General features: G+C 45.8%; 2 protein-coding genes across 2 annotated transcripts; both read right to left on the reverse strand.

Moving 5' to 3' along the window:
• Positions 1–1,168: 1,168 nt before the first annotated feature.
• On the reverse strand, positions 1,169–11,110 carry KRBA2 (KRAB-A domain containing 2). The gene is made up of 3 exons (XM_070479070.1): positions 9,831–11,110; positions 7,878–8,675; positions 1,169–7,445 (listed from the first exon to the last, which is right to left on the reverse strand). Exons 2-3 carry the CDS (start codon positions 7,909–7,911, stop codon positions 6,190–6,192), a joined length of 1,290 nt encoding a protein of 429 aa, XP_070335171.1. The 5' UTR covers positions 7,912–8,675; positions 9,831–11,110; the 3' UTR covers positions 1,169–6,189.
• A 234-nt stretch (positions 11,111–11,344) lies between these two features.
• Positions 11,345–16,282, reverse strand: RPL26 (ribosomal protein L26). The gene is made up of 4 exons (XM_020869071.2): positions 16,120–16,282; positions 14,793–14,965; positions 13,597–13,737; positions 11,345–11,503 (listed from the first exon to the last, which is right to left on the reverse strand). The coding sequence occupies exons 1-4, from the start codon at positions 16,265–16,267 to the stop codon at positions 11,375–11,377; spliced, it is 591 nt and encodes a 196-aa protein (XP_020724730.2). The 5' UTR covers positions 16,268–16,282; the 3' UTR covers positions 11,345–11,374.
• Between the last annotated feature and the right edge of the window lie 3,744 nt (positions 16,283–20,026).

A 20,026-nucleotide genomic window follows, 5' to 3' on the forward strand; every position in this document is an offset into this window, starting at 1 on the left:
GCAATCACCACATGCTCATAGCATGGCCAAAAAACCCCAAAACATAAAACAGTCAAACATACAAAAGCAGAGATAGAATGGTGGTTGCCAGGGGTTGGGGGGAGGGGGAAATGGGGAGCTACCATTGAAGGGGTATAAAGTTTTGACTATGCAAGATGATTAAATCCTAGACATCAGCTATACAACTTTCTGTCTACAGTCAACAATGCACTTCAAGTTTGTTAAGGGGTAGGATCACTTAACACACTTTGTTAAGTGTTCTGACCACAGCAAAGTGTGTTTCAAAACCAGAGTTGCTCTCTCCACTCCACTCCAGAACCACCCCAGGAGCAGGAAGAGAACCAAGGGGCGCTCAACCTTGAAGGGCTGACTGTATCCTGACCCAGGGCTCCAGGACCAGCCTGTGGCTTGGAATGCGGGTGGGCATGTGAACAGAGGGCACTGAACCTTTGTGGGCACATGGGTGGCAGAGGCCGGGAGGGAGGGCCCAGTCCAACACAGACCTGGATGGGACTTGCCCACATTGGCTGCTTTCCTGCCTCCAAATCTTTTTTTTTTTTTTGAGGAAGGGACTTGCTTTAGTTTGATTGGTCATTCTGAGTGAGACTGAACTCTGAAAGTTCCCTAAACTGGATGGAGAACAAGCCCCTCCCCCATACCCATCCTCTCTCACAAACCTGATCACAATTGGATTATCATCCCAATTTACAGGTGAGCTTGAAGCTCAAGGGACTCCTTCAAAGTTACATATCAAGTTTACATGCTTGAGTCTGTGGGGGGCGGGAAATGCTACAGATCTTTACTTCACTCCGCCACTTGTAGCTCGGATGGTAAAGAATCTGCCTTCAATGCAGGAGACCTGGGTTCGATGCCTGGGTCAAGAAGATCCCCAGGAGAAAGAAATGGCAACCCACTCCAGTATTCTTGCCTGGAGAATCCCATGGACAGAGGACCCTGGCAGGCTACAGTTCATGGGGTTGCAAGTCGGACACGACTGAGCGACTAAACCACTACCACCTTACTTGACTGTTATGTCGAATCATCTTTAGCCCATTCTTCATTTATTTTTCCTGATAAAATTGAGTTCTGGAGGCCTCATAATGGAATTCCAGAGATTAGCCTTAAAAAATGCAAGTCTTAATACTGAACAAAAGGAGCCACAGGAAGATATGGCAACATTCCCTTCCTCCTGTGTGTGTAGAGGGAGAGACACTGTTCTGTATTATAAGAGGAAGCCAAGGGGACTTACCTGGCAGTCCAGGGGTTAGGATTCCGTCAAAAAACAAACAAAAAAACTAACCCAAATAATCTAGCTGGACAAGGTATTAAATTAAGATCTTCTCAAGAATTGATATTGAAGATTTTTAAGAATGTAACTGGTACTCATTTCTTCAGTTTTCTGTTCAAGTAAAACTGCCTGTGTTATTTGAATGGGGTTGGGGGAGCAGCGTTCTAAGGCTTTGGACATTGTTTCCATACATCCTTAAAAACTACCTCCTAAAAAACTGTCATTCTGGGGCTTCCCTGGTGGTCCAGTGGTTGAGAATCTGTGCTCCCACTACAGGGGGCATAGGTTCGATCCCTGGTCGGAAAAAAACCTAAGATCCTATACATCGTGTGACCAAAAAAACCCAAGAAAACAAAAACAAACAAACAAAATCTGTCATTCTGATTGTTGTTTAGTGGCTCAGTCAGGTCTGACTCTTTTTGACCCTGTGGACGGTACCTGCCAGGCTCTTCTGTTCATGGGATTTCCCAGGCAAGAATACTGGAGTGGGTAGCCATTCCCTTCTCCAGGGAATCTTTCCCATCCAGGGATCAAACCTGCATCTCTTAGCTGCTGCTATATGGGCTGAACTTACTGTGTCACCCCAAAGAAGCTGAAGTCCTAATCCCTCCACCCCATACCTGTGAATGTGACCTTATTTGGAAATAGGGTCTCTGCAGATGATCAAGTTAAAGTGAGGTCATTGAGGATGGGCCCTAATCTACTATGCTAAGGGGACATTTGGACCCAGAGACAGACACACACAGAGGGAAGACAATGAGAAGACATAGAGGGACTGTCACCTACAAGCCAAGGACCATCTGAGGCCACCAGAAGAGATTCTCCCCCAAGCCGTCAGAGGGAATCAACCCTGATGACATCTTGATCTCAGACATGTGACCCCAGAACTGTGACATAACAAATTTCTGTGCCACCCAGTGGGTTATGACAGCCCCTGGAAATGAATACTGCTGTTCCATATAGAACACGACCACTACTGGACTTCATTATCAGTCAGGTTTCTGTTAAAACAAGACAGCATCACTAGGCATTTGCCTCTTCTCCCACATGCATGGCAGGAGAAACAAAACGCTCACACAACTTGGATCTGTTTTATTTGAATGGACAGCCCTGATTGGATGACAAGTCTGACTTGCTTCCATCCCACCACAGTTGCACCAGGGTACAGCTGTTTGTTTTCCGTCCACCATTAACATCTGCTCCTTTCCTACTGGTTGCTCTTCTCATTGTTAACTTGCAAGCACCCCTTTAAAAATTAGGTACTGTGGACAAAGAATGTCCCCTGACATATCAGTAAACAAAGGATGCCGTGGCCATCACGTCATCAGCCACTGCAGCCGCCCACGACTGTACACCCTGAGATTTAGGATGGAGAAAAACAGGATACCGGTTCCTAGTTAAGATGCATATCAAGAGAATAATTTCAATAAGCCCAGACTCTTACATCTTCCTATACATAGAAAAGTGCTAAGTCCATTAATTTGAGAGAGGTTTTTTTCTCTAATTGACACTAATCTTTTGATGTTCAACTACCTTTTACTTATTTGTGGTTTCTTTTTTGCAAAAACTCCTTCATATCCTGGCTCCTCCTTCACCTCTTTGGAACAGTCCCTCAGAGTTTTAAGGGAGACTGTAGCCTGGGGCTTAAGTCCTCAGTAAGTCTGCTCAATAAAAACATAATTCTCAACTTTTAGGTCATTTTTTTTTTTTTCAGTTGACAGTACCTTATGTCTGTTTTAGGTGTTGCAAATGTTTTCTCCCAGCCTGTCATTTACTTTTTCTCCATTTTTAAAAGGCATTGTTTTTCATAAATATTTAAAATTTTTATGTAACCAAGTATATTAACCTTTTCTTATATGGGTTTCTCCATTTCAAGATCACAAAAATCTCCTATTTCTTTTCCCCAATATTTTTACAGTTTTGTTTTTTATGTTTAAGGATCAGACTTTATTTTATTCCAGTTGGACAGCTCTATGATCCAGCACCACTATCTTTTTTTTAATTGAAGTATAATTGATCAGCACCATTAACTGAATAATACAATCCCTCCTACAGATCTGAAATGTCTTTTATCATAAATTCCTAGATACAAGGGTCTGTTTCTGGCCTTTATTCACATTGACTTCATTTGCCTTTCTTTAGCAGTCAACCATAGAAACGTGTATGCAAACAATCTGAACAGCCTAGATGGTGGACTAATGTAGAATGCAGGACTGGACTGTCTCCTGGGGGTTACTACTTGGTCGTTGGCTGCCATGCAAAAAATGTGGGAGGTAGGATCTTCTAAATTTTCAAGAAGTGCTAGACATCCAGATTCTTATGTGAAATCTGCTTTGAAAGTGATGGCAATTAACTTTTAAATTTAAAAGACATTATATGGACAAAACATACTTGCAAACTGAAAGCCTGATTCTGCTCCAGATGCTGAAATGTGATAACACAGAGGAAGGCTGGGCTGGGTCTAGGTGTCCTCCTCCAGGTCCCTCCACTATAAACACTAGGGAGCAGAAGAGGAAGGCTGAGGTAGCAGCTCCGGAAATCTCCGTTATTTGCAGCCACCCCCTGGGAAAGACAGTAGCATAGTGCCTCCTTTGACCTCTTACCCACAGGAGCTGATGGTGTGGTTCCTGACTTGCTCCACCATCAGGAGGTGGTAGGTCAGCATGGGGGGGACAGGGGGCAACATCAGTCAAGTTGGGCCTCCCAGGCCCTGCTCAGCTTAGTGATACAGGAAGGGGATGTGAGGTGCTGGCCAAGGATGAAGCCGAGATTCTGGTCCTCCAAGACAAGCTGGAAGAGTGACATCACCTCCTGTCTAATAATAGTGCAGATTTCCTGGATGTCTAGCTTAACACTGTTTAATTAGCAAAGGAATGGCAACAGTGATCTCCAACTCTCATGATGAGGGTAAGATCTGAAGGTAGCAAAGACAACTCACATCTTAGAAGTTCGCAAGCATTATCCCACTGTCTTTCACAACCACCCTGTGAGGCAGGCATCATCAGGAGACTGCTCTTGGCCCAAGGCGAAGCCAAAGTGGGGGGCAATCAGAATTTTTTTTTTTTGGCGGAGCCAAGGCACATGTGGGATTTTACTCCCCCAACCAGAGATCGAACCTGTGCCCCTTGTACTGGAAGCGCAGAGTCTTAACCACTGGACCACCAGGGAAGTCCCCCAGAATGGTTTGAGATGGTTCTGGGATATGCAGGAAGAAAGAACTGGAGAGTCAGAAACTGCAGGCCCCTTCTCCTTCCTTGAGTCCATGTCTGTAGAATCATTTATTCACTCAGCAAACCCTAACTCAACACCTCTGATGGGCTGAGTCCTCTTCCAGGCCTTTGAGAATACAGCCATGCACAGATCCTGGGCATTACCCTCCCCTTTCCTCTGAACTGTGACCCAGACTGGCCTTTGCTCTATTCTCTGGCTGAAGCAGTGACCTCAGGCCAACTTTTGCAATTTGCTCCAGAGTCCCTAGTTGTTTCCCGGCTATTGGTCACTTCCTGGAATGTATGACCGTTTCAGGACTACACCACGTCATGCTGTGCTTGAGGCACAGCACACTGGCAGGCTCAGACCCAAACCCTAGCCATGCCTTAATTTTGACCTATTTTTAAAATATATTTCAGGCAGATTGATCCCAGTGGCTGCCATTCTGAGAGCAGGGTGGGTACATCAGGTTTCTGTTGAAGCAGGAAACAAAGCTCAGCTAGTGGGGCAGTGTCTCTGGGGCACGTGAGATCAACCTCTGTTCTTCTCATTATTTGTCCTTCACCTATATCTTTTTCTCTGATGCCCCCAGCTTTTGGGTTCTGTGCCTGAGGAGCAGGAACAGATACTCGATACATGCAGGGCAGTCCCACCAGCTCTACAGGGCTCAGACCCCATCAGTTTATGTTCTGCAAGCAAACATCCTCTTCCACTGACTGTAGTCGGTAGAACTGTGTGCATGCTCAGTCGCTAAGCTGTGTCAGACTTTTGCAACACTACGGACTGCAGTCTGCCATGCTCCTCTGTCCATGGGATTTCCCAGGCAAGAATACTGGAGCAAGTTGCCATTTCCACCTCCAGGGGATCTTCCTGGCCCAGGGATCAAATCTGAATCTCCTGCATTGGCAAGCAGGTTCATTACCCCTGAGCCAATTGCAGTATAACTGCAGTCCCCCACCACCAAAGATATGTCCAAGTCCAAACCCTGAGCAACCATGAATGTGAACTTATTTAGAAACAGGGTCTTTGCAGATGAAATTAAGGTAAGTATCTTGAGATGAAATCATTAATGAGGCTGGGCCTTAAATCCAACTACATAGATTTGGTGTCCAACGGGGTCCTTGTAAGAGACAGAAAAGAAGCACACACACAGACCAAGGAGAGAAGGCCACATGAAGACAAGGCCGAGGCTGGATATGTGCTACTCTGAGCCCAGGGGTGCCAAGAACTGCTGACAGCCACTAGAGAAAGGAGGAAGGCCTGGAATGGATTCTCTCTTGGCGCCTCCAGAAGGAATGAACCCTGCCAACACCCTGATTTCAGACCTCTGGCCTCTAGGACTAAGAAGAAAGTTTTTTTTTTTTTTTAAATTTTGGCTGTGTCCTGAGCATGCAGGATCCTAGTTCCCCAACCAAGGATCAAACCGGCTCCCCCTGCATTGAGAGCTCACAGTCTCAACCATGGACTGCCAGGGAAGTCCCCAAAGTTCTGTTTTAAGCCTCCAGGTTTGTGGGAATTAACAGGGCAGGTGAGATCAGAGACTGGAGCCACCGTCCCCTCTGACCCAGGACTACCAAGAACAGCGATCCTGAGAGAGTGGCCTTCACTCCTTTCATGGGGGGTCTTGGCTACAGCTCTCAGGTGGCTCTACGGCACCCAGAGGCACAAGCAGCCACCCAGCAGATGTCTGTTCACCAGGAGAAGAGACCTGAGGCCACCTGGGAGGTGCTGGGCTCCGAGGCTTCGAGAGGTGTGGGATCGACGTCCTCGTCCATGTCAGACCGGTCTGCTCCAACCTCAGCCCTCTCTTCCTGCCTGACCCAGAGGCTGCTTTCCAGTTGTTCTTCAGCAATTTCTAGCTCCTCCTCTGTGTGTAAAACAGCCACGGTTTCCCGGGGCAAATGTGAGGAATAGAGTCCAAATTTGGCTTTACAACCAAACATTGCCTCATACGGACTCTGCTGCAAGGAACCATCAAAGGCCTGATTCCTCAGCATCTGCATAAATCGCAGGCCTTTGGTCCAATGACAGGAGTGGTTACTCCGCATCCAGGCACTCAGCATGGTCTTGACATCACGGCTTGCTCGCTCCAGGAAGCCCTGGCCTTGGCCAGGGTGGGATTTACCAAGGACAATCTTTAGATCTGGCCATACCTCATTGAGCTCATTAACAACCTGGTTTGTGAACTCTATGCCGCTGTCAGATTCTAACACGCTGGGTGGACCAAGAATTGTGAAAATATCCAACAGGACACTGACTACCTCATGGGCCTGCTTGGCTTTTAATGGCCGTAAAATAATAAACTTGGTTAAGTGGTCCTGGTAATACAAAATGAACTTGAATTCCCCATCAGCATTTGACTGCATATCAAGGATTTCAACTTGGCATCTGGAGTCATTGTCCTTACATGCCATGGGCTTGGGTGCAAGGCCTCTCTTGGGTACCGGGTTCTTCTGGTGGCACTGTTTACACAGAGTCAGATATAACACAATGACTTCTTTGGTGACATTCCCATATTTGCCTTGCAGCTCCTTGAGCATGCGTGTCCGCCCGCCATGGCCAATACTGAGATGTGTGTCATGAAGGATGTCAAACAGCTCTTCCTTGTGTACATAATACCGTATTCGATCTCGTTCTCTGTGAGCAGCCTCTATGAGTTTCTCTGTGCCTTCTACAGAAATCACATCATATTTTGCTGCACGGCGATAATCACGTGATGACTTCTTCCCCTTCTCTTTAGCTTCTTTGACTTCCTTGATTGTTTGAAAGTACTTTTCTTTGGAAAATACCTTGCTGTTGTAACTTTTGCTTTCTACCAACTTGGTCACACTGGTGAGAAACTTTTCTCTCATGGTACTTATCTCTGTTTCTGTTTCACTTGGACTTGAAACACCAGGGAGATCATTTCCAGCTCTCTGTGGTGTCATGGAGAATTCTAAGTAGTCTCCTAAAGAGATGGAGAAAGAAGCAAACAAAGTTGAATTTCATGATATGCCACCTGGAACACTTTCCCGCCAAGGTTCCCCATAATTCTTTCATCTGGTTTTTGAAGATATGGAAGACAGATACTAGCATGCTGGTATAAAGCAGGAACAGAATAAAAATACCCAGAAAGCCCACTGGGGCCATTCAAAACAAGAGCATGTCAACAGAATTTTATTAAAAAAAATTCAAAGTATTTGTTTATTTTGGCTGCACCCGGTCTTAGTTGCTGCATACAGGATCTTTAATTGTAGCAAATAGGATGGAAACTGGACCCCTGCAGTAGAAGCACAAAGTCCTAACCACTGGACCTCCAGGGAAGTCCTGGGATTTTTTAAATGATGACTTTTCCCTGTCAGGTGTACACAGGGTTAGTAAATGAAGACTGAGTCCTTACCCTGAGGGTCCACGTTCTCGTAACTGTTCAGCATTATGCCTCTGCTTCAATCCTTCTGAGGGGCTTCCTAATACTTCCAGTCTTTGGTCAGATCCTCAAATGTTGCTGCCTCCCCAGATGACATCAGCTACTTCCACAGGGATTGCTGTGCCTTGGGGCCTGGGCTGAGGAGCAGCTGCAGCAGAACTGTGGAAGAGACCATGGAGGTTCTGGGAAAAAAGGCATACCCACATGCATGACTGAATGTGAGCATGTGATTATCACACAGAAGAAAAGATAACAGGGCAGAGGAAAGGTCTCACATCCAGTAAGACGAATCCAGCTTTACAGTGAGGAAGAGGGGTTTTGTCCTCTTGGAGGGTCTGCAGGCCTGGCCTGTCTTGATACTGCCTGAGCTGGAGCCCACATATTTTTTTTTCCAGAATGAGAGTGTCCAACTGAACTTGAGCACTCCAAGGTTAGGAGACACTTCCAGGTACAGGTTTAATGGTTCTGAAAAGAGGCAGCAGGGCCTGTTTTAAAAAATGGACAAATTACATCTGGGGATAGACAGCTGTGTCAGATTATCATGCCAAAGAGTTACCCCAAATGGGGTCCACACGCCACCAAGATTGGAGACTTCCTCCGGAAGAGAACTTGATACTTGGGTGTCTAAACCGAGGCAACTCCAGGATATAGGATGTGATGAGGCCAGGGGAAGCCTTCATATGATGATCACAGGAATTCCAACAATCTTACGAAAACAAGATCCCCAAGATGCCAGCCATCAGATGAAAACCTGAGGGCCAGGGCAGAATCCTAAGAAGCAGAGAAAGATGGAAACATTTAAAAGCTCTGAGCAAGAGTCTCAGTTAAGCAAAGCTTGATTCCCAGTCCTGAATGTCCTCCACTAAAAAGATTTCGGATTTCCTTGCTTGGCATCATTGGTTAACTACATGACATTCCTGATTCTAAAGACACTTCTGACATTGAAACTGCTGATTTAATGACAATTTTCTTTTCACAGGGAAAACAGAGACCCTACATTAAATGAACACATCCAGATTTTTAAAATGTGAAAAATATGCTTTTAGAATCAAAGAAACAGAATGTTTGTAAAATACTCTTTAAACCTGAGCTCCACATTCTTAATGCAAACGGACATTTTAATGGTTCTGAAAAGTCCTTCAGTTAAAAAAAAAAAGGTTTCATCCACTAGTCCCATATAATCACTGACATGGGGCTTTGTTTCCCAAGGATTATGTATTATCATCCTATGTCCTTAGAAGACACTTGAAACCACAAGATGGTCAATGCAAACCAGGAAGAGCTCCTAGACTCCTCACTGAAACCAGCATCTCTCAGAAACTGGGGGCTCTGGCTGCTATTTGAGGCCTTCAGCGAACTACACAGGAAGAGTCTCGTCTCCATCCTGTAACGGAATGAAGACAGGCTGGAAATAATTCAGATGGAAAAATCTCAGTCTTCAACATGTGAAATGGTCCTTACCCAATCCCATGAAATTCTATAGCCAGAGAGTCACATTTGGCTAATAGACATATTTCGGTTAGCCTACCCAGTGTTTTTTTTTTTAATTGGATGAGTTACCTATATTTACTGACTGGGGAGTTCATTTAAAAATCTAGATTTCTAGCTTTCTTGAAAAATGGGACGATCCGGTCACACCGGGAGCTGTTTGGCTTGGCAACACCTGTCTCGAGTGGAGAGGCAGTAGCTCCTTTTGAACAGTTCACACTCTTTGGCTTCCCAGTCTCTAAGCCAGCTACTAACTTTGTCACCTTAACGGCCCACCCCTGTAGTTAACTGAGTTTTCAACACCTGTTCTAAAGCAGAATGAAAAAAATGAGGCCTCAAAGAAAGGCGGCCAGCCTCCTGGTGTGATCTGTTCTGGTGGGGTAACTGACAAATGAGCTTGTTTACAGAAAACTGGAGAGATCCTCCTTCCTCACTCACCTGTGAGTCTTTGCTTTGGCTGCCCCCGACCTGGAATGTTCTTCCATTGATCTTCCAAATCACACCCAGCTCAGGTCAGCATTCTTCTTGACGCACTCTGATTGCCATCTGTCTGTCCCTCCTCTGAACAGCCAGCACCACTCACTGGAGCGCTTTGCCTTTTTAGTCAACTGGTTCAGGTGTACACAACCTAGAAGACAGAGGCTGGGCTTCTATCTCGCTGTATCCCCTCAGAGGACCCACGAATACACAGCTGAACAAAAGATGTTCAAAGAATATGTCAAACAGTTGGCTTACAGTATAGCAGAGAGACAGTGCAGAGGTATGGTTGAGTCTAGGCTTGGGAAGTCGATTTCTGACTCATCACTTATTGAATAAGTGAAGCAAAGTTACTGAGGCTTCAGCTTCCACAATAGAATGGGTAGACTGCTAGTCTACATCACTACAGTTGTGATAATATGGGTAAAGCACTTAGCACAGTGCCCTGCACCTTAAATAAAACAACCTCCCGCTTATTCCTGAAGACCTGGCTCGGGCATCAGGTCCTTTGTGCGGTCCTGAGTCCCAAGGTCTCCGCAACACCTCCCCCCGTTGCCGGCGGGCAATTGGGACCCGCCTACTCCCCGACTCAATGAAAGAGCCAGCCGGGGGAGGAGACCGAGCTAGGGATTTTTGCGAGAGGGAGGCCCGGAAGAAGAAAGAGATGAACCAGGAGCACAGGGTCGCGAGGCGCCTCAGCCCCAGCTCGCTCCACTGGCGCCGTCCTGCCCACGAGCGTTAGCGGCTCCGGCGGATGAACGCGCCGGAAACGGCCCCGCGCCGACCGGAAGCCCCGCCCTCCCGAGGGAGCGCTCAAAGATACGGCGCGGGCCATATTCTCTGCTGAGACGCGGTGAAGTTTTAAGGTGAGATCTGGGGCCTGTCGAGGTGTGACCTTGGCTAAGGCAGACACCGACTCGGGCCTCTGGTGGCAGCAAAACTGGTCATCTCTTTCCCTACGTTGTTGTTAAGGCTCCAAGATAAGTAAGTGCTCGCCTCTAGCACGTTTATATACTTAAGTCTAAAGTGAGGAAGGGCAGCCACACAAGTGTTGCCAACAACTAATCCTGCACTGCATCACTTCCTCCTCTCGGAGAAGCTGCTTTTTAGGTACTTTTCCCTCAGATTTTAAGTTAAAGATTTCTTTTGGCCTGACACCACTCAACATCAGTGCAGAAAACAAGGTGGTAAAAGGGGCACTAGCGTATTTCGCTGCATCCCTAAACAGCTTCTTCCTGCTTTTTTTTTAAAAAAAAGAAAATTAAACAAAAAATTACTATATTAGTCCAGTATTATTAGGTGTTCAAAACTGGTTAAAAATCCAGCTTTTTCCAAACGGTACTTTTCATTAGTGGAATCAAGCCACCAGATAAGGATGGTCTGCCCCTTAGACAGCTAACATCACCAGAACTTCCTTGAAAACTAACCAGGCCTTGTCCCAAAGCACCACACATAAAGACTCTTCATTTTAACAGTTTTTAATGAAAGCTGTAGACAAGATGACTTTATTCCTGCATCTTCTCAATTGTTTCTTCCTTATATTTGCCCTTTTCCTTTCCTACTTGGCGAGATTTGGCTTTACGTTCGAGGATCTTTTTGCGGTCTTTGTCCAGTTTTAGTCTGGTGATAACCACCTGCAGACAAGTAAGAAAAAAAAACTTTATAAGCTTTAAACAATCACCAATACAGAACACATGGAAAGGTCCAACATTCAGTCTCCCACTTGTGGGACTGGATTGCTTAAAATGGATTGCTAGAAATGATTCTTTACCCCCAAACAAATCTGACTTAAATGTTCACTAATGTTCAGCCCACAAAAGAGAAGGCAGTGTGGCACTGCTGGTTCTTCTCACGTCTTCTGTGATAAAAATCAGCTGCTTCTACTGCAATATATTTCAACAATTCCACTCCTCTCACCCCAGTTTTATAAGCTAACTAAGTCATACACATTTTTATTTCCACAGTATCTTTAGTCCCGTAAGTCTGGAAATTAAATTCCAACAGATTTGTCACTAAAGGTATCCAGATTATGAAGACTTTAGTGTTAGGAAGGAAGGAAGAAGATAGCAGTGAACAAGATCTGGGGATTCAGCATAGTGACCAAAGGACAATCTCGACTACCATGGAGGTTATATTTAATGAGATGAAATGCTGGAGGAAAGGGGTTAAATTGTTATCAATGTCAGGCAGGCCCCAAGAAAAGGGCTTGAACAGAGACCTGAGAAGGCAGAAGTGTTTCAAAGAGAACAGCAAACATTCAAGTCCAGAGGCAGGATAACTTCCAAGTTTAATAGGTATTTCTCAGATCTGAGTGTGTCTGAAGGGCTTGTTAAAATAGACCCCTTGTTCCCACCCCCAAATTCTGCTTCAGTAGACTAGGAAACAGAATATACAATTCTGTGAAGCTGCCAGGTGAATGCTGCCAACCACCACACAGTAGCATAATTACAGGAACAGCAAAGAGGCCAGCAGACATGGAGAGTGAAACCACCAAGTAGTAGCTGTTGAGTGAACTTTATATGGTCACGCTAGGTCTTAGTTGTGGCATGTGGGATCTAGTATCCCAAACCAGGGAACAAACCCATGCCCCCTGCACTGGAAGCACAGAGTCTTAGCCACTGGACCACCAGGGAAGTCCCTGGAGATGAGCCTTGTAGGCCACGCTGATGGTAACAAGCAGACAGGATTCTGGATATAATGTGACAGCAGTCAACAATCAATGATGATGTGCTGGCCTAAGCAGTTGAGAAGGACAGACCTGTCACACACACAGTGTTGGTAGCAGACTACTACGAGCAAGAGGGTTCAAGAATAAAATAAGCCAGTAGTTTAAAGATGTTGGGTTTGAGATACTGATTAGATATCCAAGTTGAAAAGCAAAATCGTTAACTGGATATTGAGGTGTGTTTGGAATAAGAGATGAAGGCGAGTCAAAGAGGGAGATCAACGGTGTCAAACGCGACGTTAAGTTCAGAAAACACTGTATTGGTGACCTTGACAGCAGCTGATCCAAGTCCTAGGGGCAAAAATAAGACTGTAGTAGAGTGGGAAAGCCCTTGCTCTTAGGAGATGCACTCTGTCATGATGTTTGTAATCCACTGGAGGGGTAGGGAAGAAGGGAAAGAAAATGGTAGCTGTGAATTCTAGGTGAAAGATAAAGCAACGGATGTATTAGTCTTTTGACTTTTGTGTAGTCTCAAGATTAGATTTATGGTGCCAACTCAAGATTTTAAAAAACCAACACCTCAGTATTTGAACAGGCACCAAGTGCATTTATTACCTTTCAAGAGAAAGCAGTATTGGAGAATCCACATTGAAGTCAAGGATAGGAGAATTAGACTATCTTCTATCAATGAACCTAGTCTCTGAGCTCTAGACCTGCAAATGGCTTAAGACCTACTTTCCTGACAGCTTACTCAATTCTGTTTAACACACAGGGTATGGCCTCCATAGCATCTAAACATTACCCTATTTCCTAGATCTTAAGATCTATTCATTGTTAGACTGATCAATCAGCTTACCAATACTTTTTAAGGAAAAGGTACATTACATATACATACATACAGGATAACTGTTAGACACCTTGATTTCAGAAAAAAAAAATAGTACTGGCTTTAAGACTGATTTCCAGAACACCTAAAATCTATTTCTGTCAACAAGCAGTCACATTTGTCAGCGATTGCTGTAATTTCTTTCCCCCATCTCAAGCATTCTCAAAAACACCCACCTTGCTGGGGTGAATGCCCACATGGACAGTTGTGCCATTAGCCTTCTCCCGCTGCACTCGTTCAATGTAGATGACGTATTTCTTCCTGTAAACCTGGACCACTTTGCCAATTTGCTGCCCTTTGTAGTGCCCTCGTACAACCTAAATGCAAATTCAGAAGTAACATATATGCGGATAAAGGAACATTAAACTTGTAAACCAGTAAATCTATGAATCAGGTAAACCTCATTCTATCATATACATATATAGGACCTTCCAATTTTGAAAGACCTAATGGTCAATGGAAATGTGCCAGTAATTCTCTCTCTGGCTTCAACTAACCTGCAAGTAAACTATGCCCCATATAAACTACAGTGATGGACAGTACATCTCTACAACTGATGGGCCACCAGCAGTGGTGGGCTTGTTTCAGGGTCAAAAATGAGCAACAAGCCCACCTTGTTTTTTGGTACCAGTTGACAAGGAAACTATCACTTCAAAGGGAAAAGGCCACAAATATTTAAATTCACAACCTACTAAAGGGTCCAACTAAATGCCAGAGCATGAGCAGCAGCTAATACTTCAGGAACAGGCCAATTCTCTCCCAAAGGTTAACGAACATATCATTCTCTCCCCGATGATCCTCAGCCAGCCACATTGTTTCTGAATAGATGCTTCTTCCCAATCACAGACTTTCTCAGATTAAAATATCTTGGAAGCAGAAGATGGCCTCTCAAATCTACCAGCAATTTTAGCACCAGCTCAGGAGCGAAAAACGGCTGTTTACCTCATGAAATGTTGGTGACATGGAAGCTGCTTAAGAGATTGCTTTAAATCTTTTATTAATCACTAGCTGCAGGTTACAGCTAGAATTTATGGAAGTTCTCACTTAACCCGTGTCCCCTGCATTGGGAGTGCAGTCTTAACACCCAGACTGCTAGTTCCCTGGAACTTGTGTATCTGAATTTTGATTTAGATAGACTTGTTTACTGGTTCTCAGATGCCTCTCTAATGACCAAACATACCCAGAAAAAGATAAGCCCAAGCTAATGTTCTGGTTCCAAACCATCTTTCATTTTATCACGACTGCATCTGATGCTTGGGACAACAGATTTTCACCGAAGAGTAACGGTGAAAAAAGCAGTTTACGTTTCAACCCATCGTCTGTTAATAAAGTGCAGGATGTCCAACAAGATGACCTGAACACCAGCACATACCTGAACTTCATCGTCCTTTCGGATGGGCATGGATCGAACGTTGTACTTCTGTCTCAGCTCTTTAGAAAGAGGAGAAGACATAATTTTCCTGCGAATGTGGGAAGGTGCATTGAAATGCCTTTTTCGATTCTTGCTTCGGTCAGAAGTCACAAAGGGATTGAACTTCATTTTGGCTAAATAAAAAGTTAAAAGAGGTGTAAACCCTTAAAGGACCAAAATCTCATTCAGTTTACAAACAAGTATCTGCAACAATTTCATCTTGAAAGTTTACAATGCTCACAAAACCTGTCACATTAACTTTCCCGATCCCCCCTCCCGCCTCCCTCTCCATCCCATCCCTCTGGGTCTTCCCAGTGCACCAGCCCTGAGCACTTGTCTCATGCATCCAACCTGGGCTGGTGATCTGTTTCACCCTTGATAGTATACTTGTTTCAATGCTGTTCTCTTTGAACGTCCCACCCTCGCCTTCTCCCTGGGATTTTTAAAATTAATTACAGAATAGAAGAATTTCCCATAGCTCACAGACCTATTGGAATTAACCTTTTTGTTTACACTCTCAAACTCCTTGTGTTAGTCGCTCAGTCATGTCCGACTCTTTGTGACCCCACGGACTGTAGCCTGCCAGGCTCCGCTGTTCATGGACTTCTTCTAGGCATGAACACTATAGTGCCTAACCAGCCATTCCCTTCTTCAGATCTTCCCGATGCTGGGGTGGAACCCGGTCTCCTGCATTGCAGGCGGATTCTTTACCGTCTTAGCCACCAGGGAAACCCAAACTCCACAATTACTGCGTAAGGAAGCTAAGACAGTGCTTATATCTCTGTTAATTAGGGTAAAGGAGACTTGAAAACTCAATTCAAACGTATTACCACGTTTCAGAAAAAACAATCAACGTTAATCTACGGAACGGAGCCTGCACATTAAGTCTCCTCCCAAATGAATGAAATCAAACCCTATATCCCGAACCTGGAAAACGCACAGAACTCGGGTCCAAAAAGTCTTCCAACGGGCGTGCGAGGCCTGAAAGTTTTACCAAGAAACTACCCAAGACCATTCTTTAGGAAACTATTCTGCCCAGACGAGACACCATTGCCACAGGGTCTCTCCCCTTCAGCTCCCGTTTCCAAGTCTCAAAACCCTCTTTCCTCCTCCTTCCTCCGGCCCGGCAGCCCTTGAGCTTAGAAGAAAAGCCAAGACCATCCTGGCCCCCCTCCTTAGCTGCTATTCGACCGCCGGAACAGTACTGGGGCACTCCGGGTCGAAAATCACCGTGCCCTTGAACAGATGGTTGCGGATTATTATACGCTTCGTCCCGGGAAACACTTACCCGCCGGCGTTTCAGCGATGGCCACAGAAGGGAAGAGATCTGCAGGCTGCTTCCGGTTCTGTAAGTTTCCGCAAGATCTCGCGAGATCGATGTTTCTTGAGCAAGAGAGGCACAGAGTTTGAACGCGGAGAGGAAACTGGGAAAACATCGATGACTAGCGCCGTCTCGTGGCTCGGAGGGGAACTGCGAGGGACTGCAAAATTTTTTCTCCAGGTCCTGGAGTCTCCGATGGGAGTCCTGGATTCTGCAGCTGTGTCCTCTGGGGACGATAGTTCCCGGGCGAGTGGTGGGACCTGTTCGGGGTCTTACTGTCGTGGAGGGTGTTGAGGAAGTGAGCGGCCCCAGGGACCTGTGTCCCTTCACTCTCGAATACCAGACGGGAGTGTCCTATATTTGACCGCCAGGTGGCGCTGGGACTCCAGCTAGCTGGTCACCTCGGTTACCTGGACATCCCAGGCAAAGGCCGTGGGCCTGTCGAGTATTCGTGTCGCGTAACCAGCTCCAGCCCGGCGCGTGCTGCCGCTTGAACACACCCGAGTGTGCGGACTCTTTCTCGAGGCCCGCCAGAGATTCGGCTCCCGCCAGCGAGGGGCCTTCGAGGACTTGGGCCGCGAGTCTGTCCCCACAATCCCGGGAAAATAGCACTGAACCCGGGTTTCTAACGCGCTTCCAGGTGATGCCGGGGGTGCTGGTCCGAGACCACACCTTGAAGGAGCGCGGCGTGAGGAAGCCCTTCCACGCTCATAGCCGTGCCCTTTTTCTCATTTTACCGCTTGCATTCATTCAGTTCAGGATCTGATGGAAGCAGGCCTAAGGGGTGCGCTCCCCTGCAAAAGGATTGCAGTGCAGGGTGAACTCCCGCCGTGCGTCCGGCCGCGCACCTGGTAAGGGACCGGTTTCTGTTGAATGAATAATACAGGTGTCATAGGAGGGAAGACACGTTTCATGATGCTTAAGACTCTGAGCTTGCAGAGTCCTAGGGGCACTCACTGCAGTTTTAACTCCTTTAATCTACCAGAGTCTTGTAATCCTGGTATTGTTGTTCCATATCACAGATGGGGACGCTGAGCCACAGAGAAGCGAGAGGAGCTCGTGCAAGGTTATAGAGAACCCATAGGTTATAGACAAATACCTGCAGGCTGGCTTCCGCTCCTTCTGGTAATTCCCTAAGCGGGCCTGAAATGTAAGAACCCATTGGGTCACGTCAGAGTAAGAAATCATATCCTTGAGAGCCCACAGGGGAGTCAGTCAAGATTGTGTGTGTGTGTTTTCTTTTGCTACACCTGTGGCATGTGGGATCTTAGTTCTCTGACCAGGGGTAGAACCTTCACTCCCTGCAGTGGAAGCTCAGAGTCTTAACCCCTGGACCACCAGAGAAGTCGCAAGAACGTGTGCTTTCATGATTTAAAAATAGTTTTGTTCTTTTTTTTTTTTTTTTTAGTTTTGTTCTTAAATATGCTGTGAAGACACAGTCCAGGATTTCATTTGTAATTCAGAAATTTAGGGAGAGCAGAATTCCTCTGCTACAATTCTTTTCAACAAATGTTCATGGAACATCTTTTATGGGGCCAGCCTGGAGTTGCACACTGGAGTTGGAAATGAAATTAGTCAAAGTTTCTGCCTGCAGGAAGCTCTCTCTGTCTAAGAGGAGAGAGAAACAAGGAAATCAACCACCACAGAAACCCAGAAAAGTGCTCACTGAGCCCAGCTGCCCTTAGGTGTTTCTGTGCTTGGAGAACAGAAGAGGACTCCGGGGTCAGGGAAGACCTGGGGTGAAGTCAGCCTTGACTGATTTTTGAAGAATGTTACAATTATCTCCTCCTGTTGATGTGTGGCAGAAACCAACACAACATTGTAAAGCAATTACCCTCCAATTAAAAATAGATAAATTAAAAAAAAAAAAGCTCCTAGAGGCAGTGGGAATAGCTTGAGGGAAGGCACTGAGGTGTGAAGTCCATGACACAGTGTCTCCAGGAGCCAGGTCCTTGTGGCTGGCATGAGAGGCATTCAGACAGGAGCCCATGGGGTTCTGCAGTTGAGCTGAGTTTGAGTTGCATGTGGATAGTCATGGGGGCCTCTGAAGGCACCTGCTTTCCTACTTGCCTTCCTTTCTGGTCTCTACTGTCTTACCTGCTTCTCTTTCTTCTTATCTCTTCTTCAGGTCTCATCATCATCTTCCTCTCTTCCCACCAAGGTCTTCTCTGCTTCTTCAGCCTCCCCATCATTCTTCGCTGTCACCCAACCCTTTCAGGCCTCTTTGCCTCATTCTCTCCATGCAACACAGTCCTCCTAATTAAACCTAAGCCCACCACATGGAAGCATAATCACTTTATGAAGATGGATGGAAATTGTACCCACAGAGGGAGATGACTGGTAGCCTAGTTATAGCCTGTTTATCTTCACGAGTGTCTGTTGGGTGTCATGGCTCCACCCCACTTGAACCTCTGGGCCACCTCGCCTGGCTGCTCTCTCTCTCCACATTGTTCTTACATGAGTCCTTTTGTTGTTGTTGTTATTGAGCCTTAACCACTGGACTGCCAAGGAAGTCCCCGCATGAGTCTTTTTTCTTTTTTTAAGAGCGATTTATTTATTTATGGCTATGCTGGGTCTTCATTGCTGCACATGGGCTTTTTCTAGTTGTGACAAGTGGGGGCTACTCTTCCTTGCAGTGCACAGGTTTCTCACTATGGTAGCTTCTCTTGTTGAGAAGCACAGGCTCTAGGCACATGGTTTTCGCTAATTATAGCTCTAGGGCTCAGTAGTTATGGCACGTGGTCTTAGTTGCTCTGCCGCATGTGGGATCTTCCTGGAGCAGGGATCGAACCTTTGTCCCCTGCATTGGCAAGCAGGTTCTTGACCATTGTGTCACCAGGAAGTCCCCCACGAGTCCTTTTAAACTGGCTCCTTAGGGTCATCCTGAGAGTGGTCTTTGAGTAGCCCTAGATGGTTGGATGGCATCAACAGACTCAATGGACATGGGTTTGGGTGAACTCCAGGAGTTGGTGGTGGACAAGGAGGCCTGGTGTGCTGCAGTTTGTGGGGTCACAAAGAGTCGGACATGACTGAGTGATTGAACTGAACTGAAGACACTAAAGGATATTATGGGTATTTTTTGGGTATTATCCAGGTTTCATGCCTGCATCCCTGGACTAAACTTTTTTTCTGGACACCAGGCCATCATGTTTGTTCATTGGTTCACTTGTTTATCCATTCACTTATGCATGCTTCAAATATTTATCCAGTTTTGATTCTTTGCTAACTGCTGTGCCAGACACTTGTATGATCTTACCAAGATCAGTGAGATCTAGCCTCTCAAGGAGCAGGCCATCTAAAAGAAGGAGACAGACTTGTAATGAAGTGTCTAGGGAGGATGATGTGCTGTGGGGGAGGGCATGGGGCGGGGTACAGTGGAGAAACAGAGAATTCATTACATGTCATGTGATGTGGCAAAAAAGAATAAAAAAAAAGGTGGGACCCAGAGAAATGCATAGGAACTTAGGAACGCTGACAATATTAAACTTTTTACTTTCCTTCCCGGGGTGCCTGTTAAGCCTAAAATGTCACACCTGGGACCAGACAAACCTGCCCCTCAGAGCCGGTAGCTAACACTCTGGAACCACAGAACAAGCAGTTTGGCAGCTCTCAAACCTTCTTGGAGCCCGCTCCTCACTCACCAGGCAACAGGTGTGTACACTGAAGGTATCTTTAGCTTCTAATATAATTTTTCAATTTAATGTTTGAATAATCCATACATTTACTTGGCTCAGATATCCAAAAATGCCAAAGGTAAAGAGAGAAGTTCCTTTCCTGTTCCATCATTTTCTCATCCCCTGCCACAACTGATCACTCTTTCTAGTTTTTTTCAAATCTTCCCAGTTGCTTTATGCACAAATAAACAAATCGGAAA

This window comes from Odocoileus virginianus, chromosome 17, assembly GCF_023699985.2.
Source record: "Odocoileus virginianus isolate 20LAN1187 ecotype Illinois chromosome 17, Ovbor_1.2, whole genome shotgun sequence".
NCBI lineage: Eukaryota > Metazoa > Chordata > Mammalia > Artiodactyla > Cervidae > Odocoileus > Odocoileus virginianus.

Bases quoted from the DNA above. Each gene is read 5' to 3' on its own strand.
- RPL26 (XM_020869071.2), bottom strand. From the start codon at position 16,267: ATGTTTTCCCAGTTTCCTCTCCGCGTTCAAACTCTGTGCCTCTCTTGC. The intron at 14,966-16,119 runs GTAAGTGTTTCC...CTTTTTATTTAG, and splicing joins CATCGCTGAAACGCCGGCGG to CCAAAATGAAGTTCAATCCC. The intron at 11,504-13,596 runs GTGGGTGTTTTT...ACTTGTCTGCAG, and splicing joins TGGGCATTCACCCCAGCAAG to GTGGTTATCACCAGACTAAA.
- KRBA2 (XM_070479070.1), bottom strand. From the start codon at position 7,911: ATGCTGAACAGTTACGAGAACGTGGACCCTCAGG. The intron at 7,446-7,877 runs GTAAGGACTCAG...CCATCTCTTTAG, and splicing joins CGAGAACGTGGACCCTCAGG to GAGACTACTTAGAATTCTCC.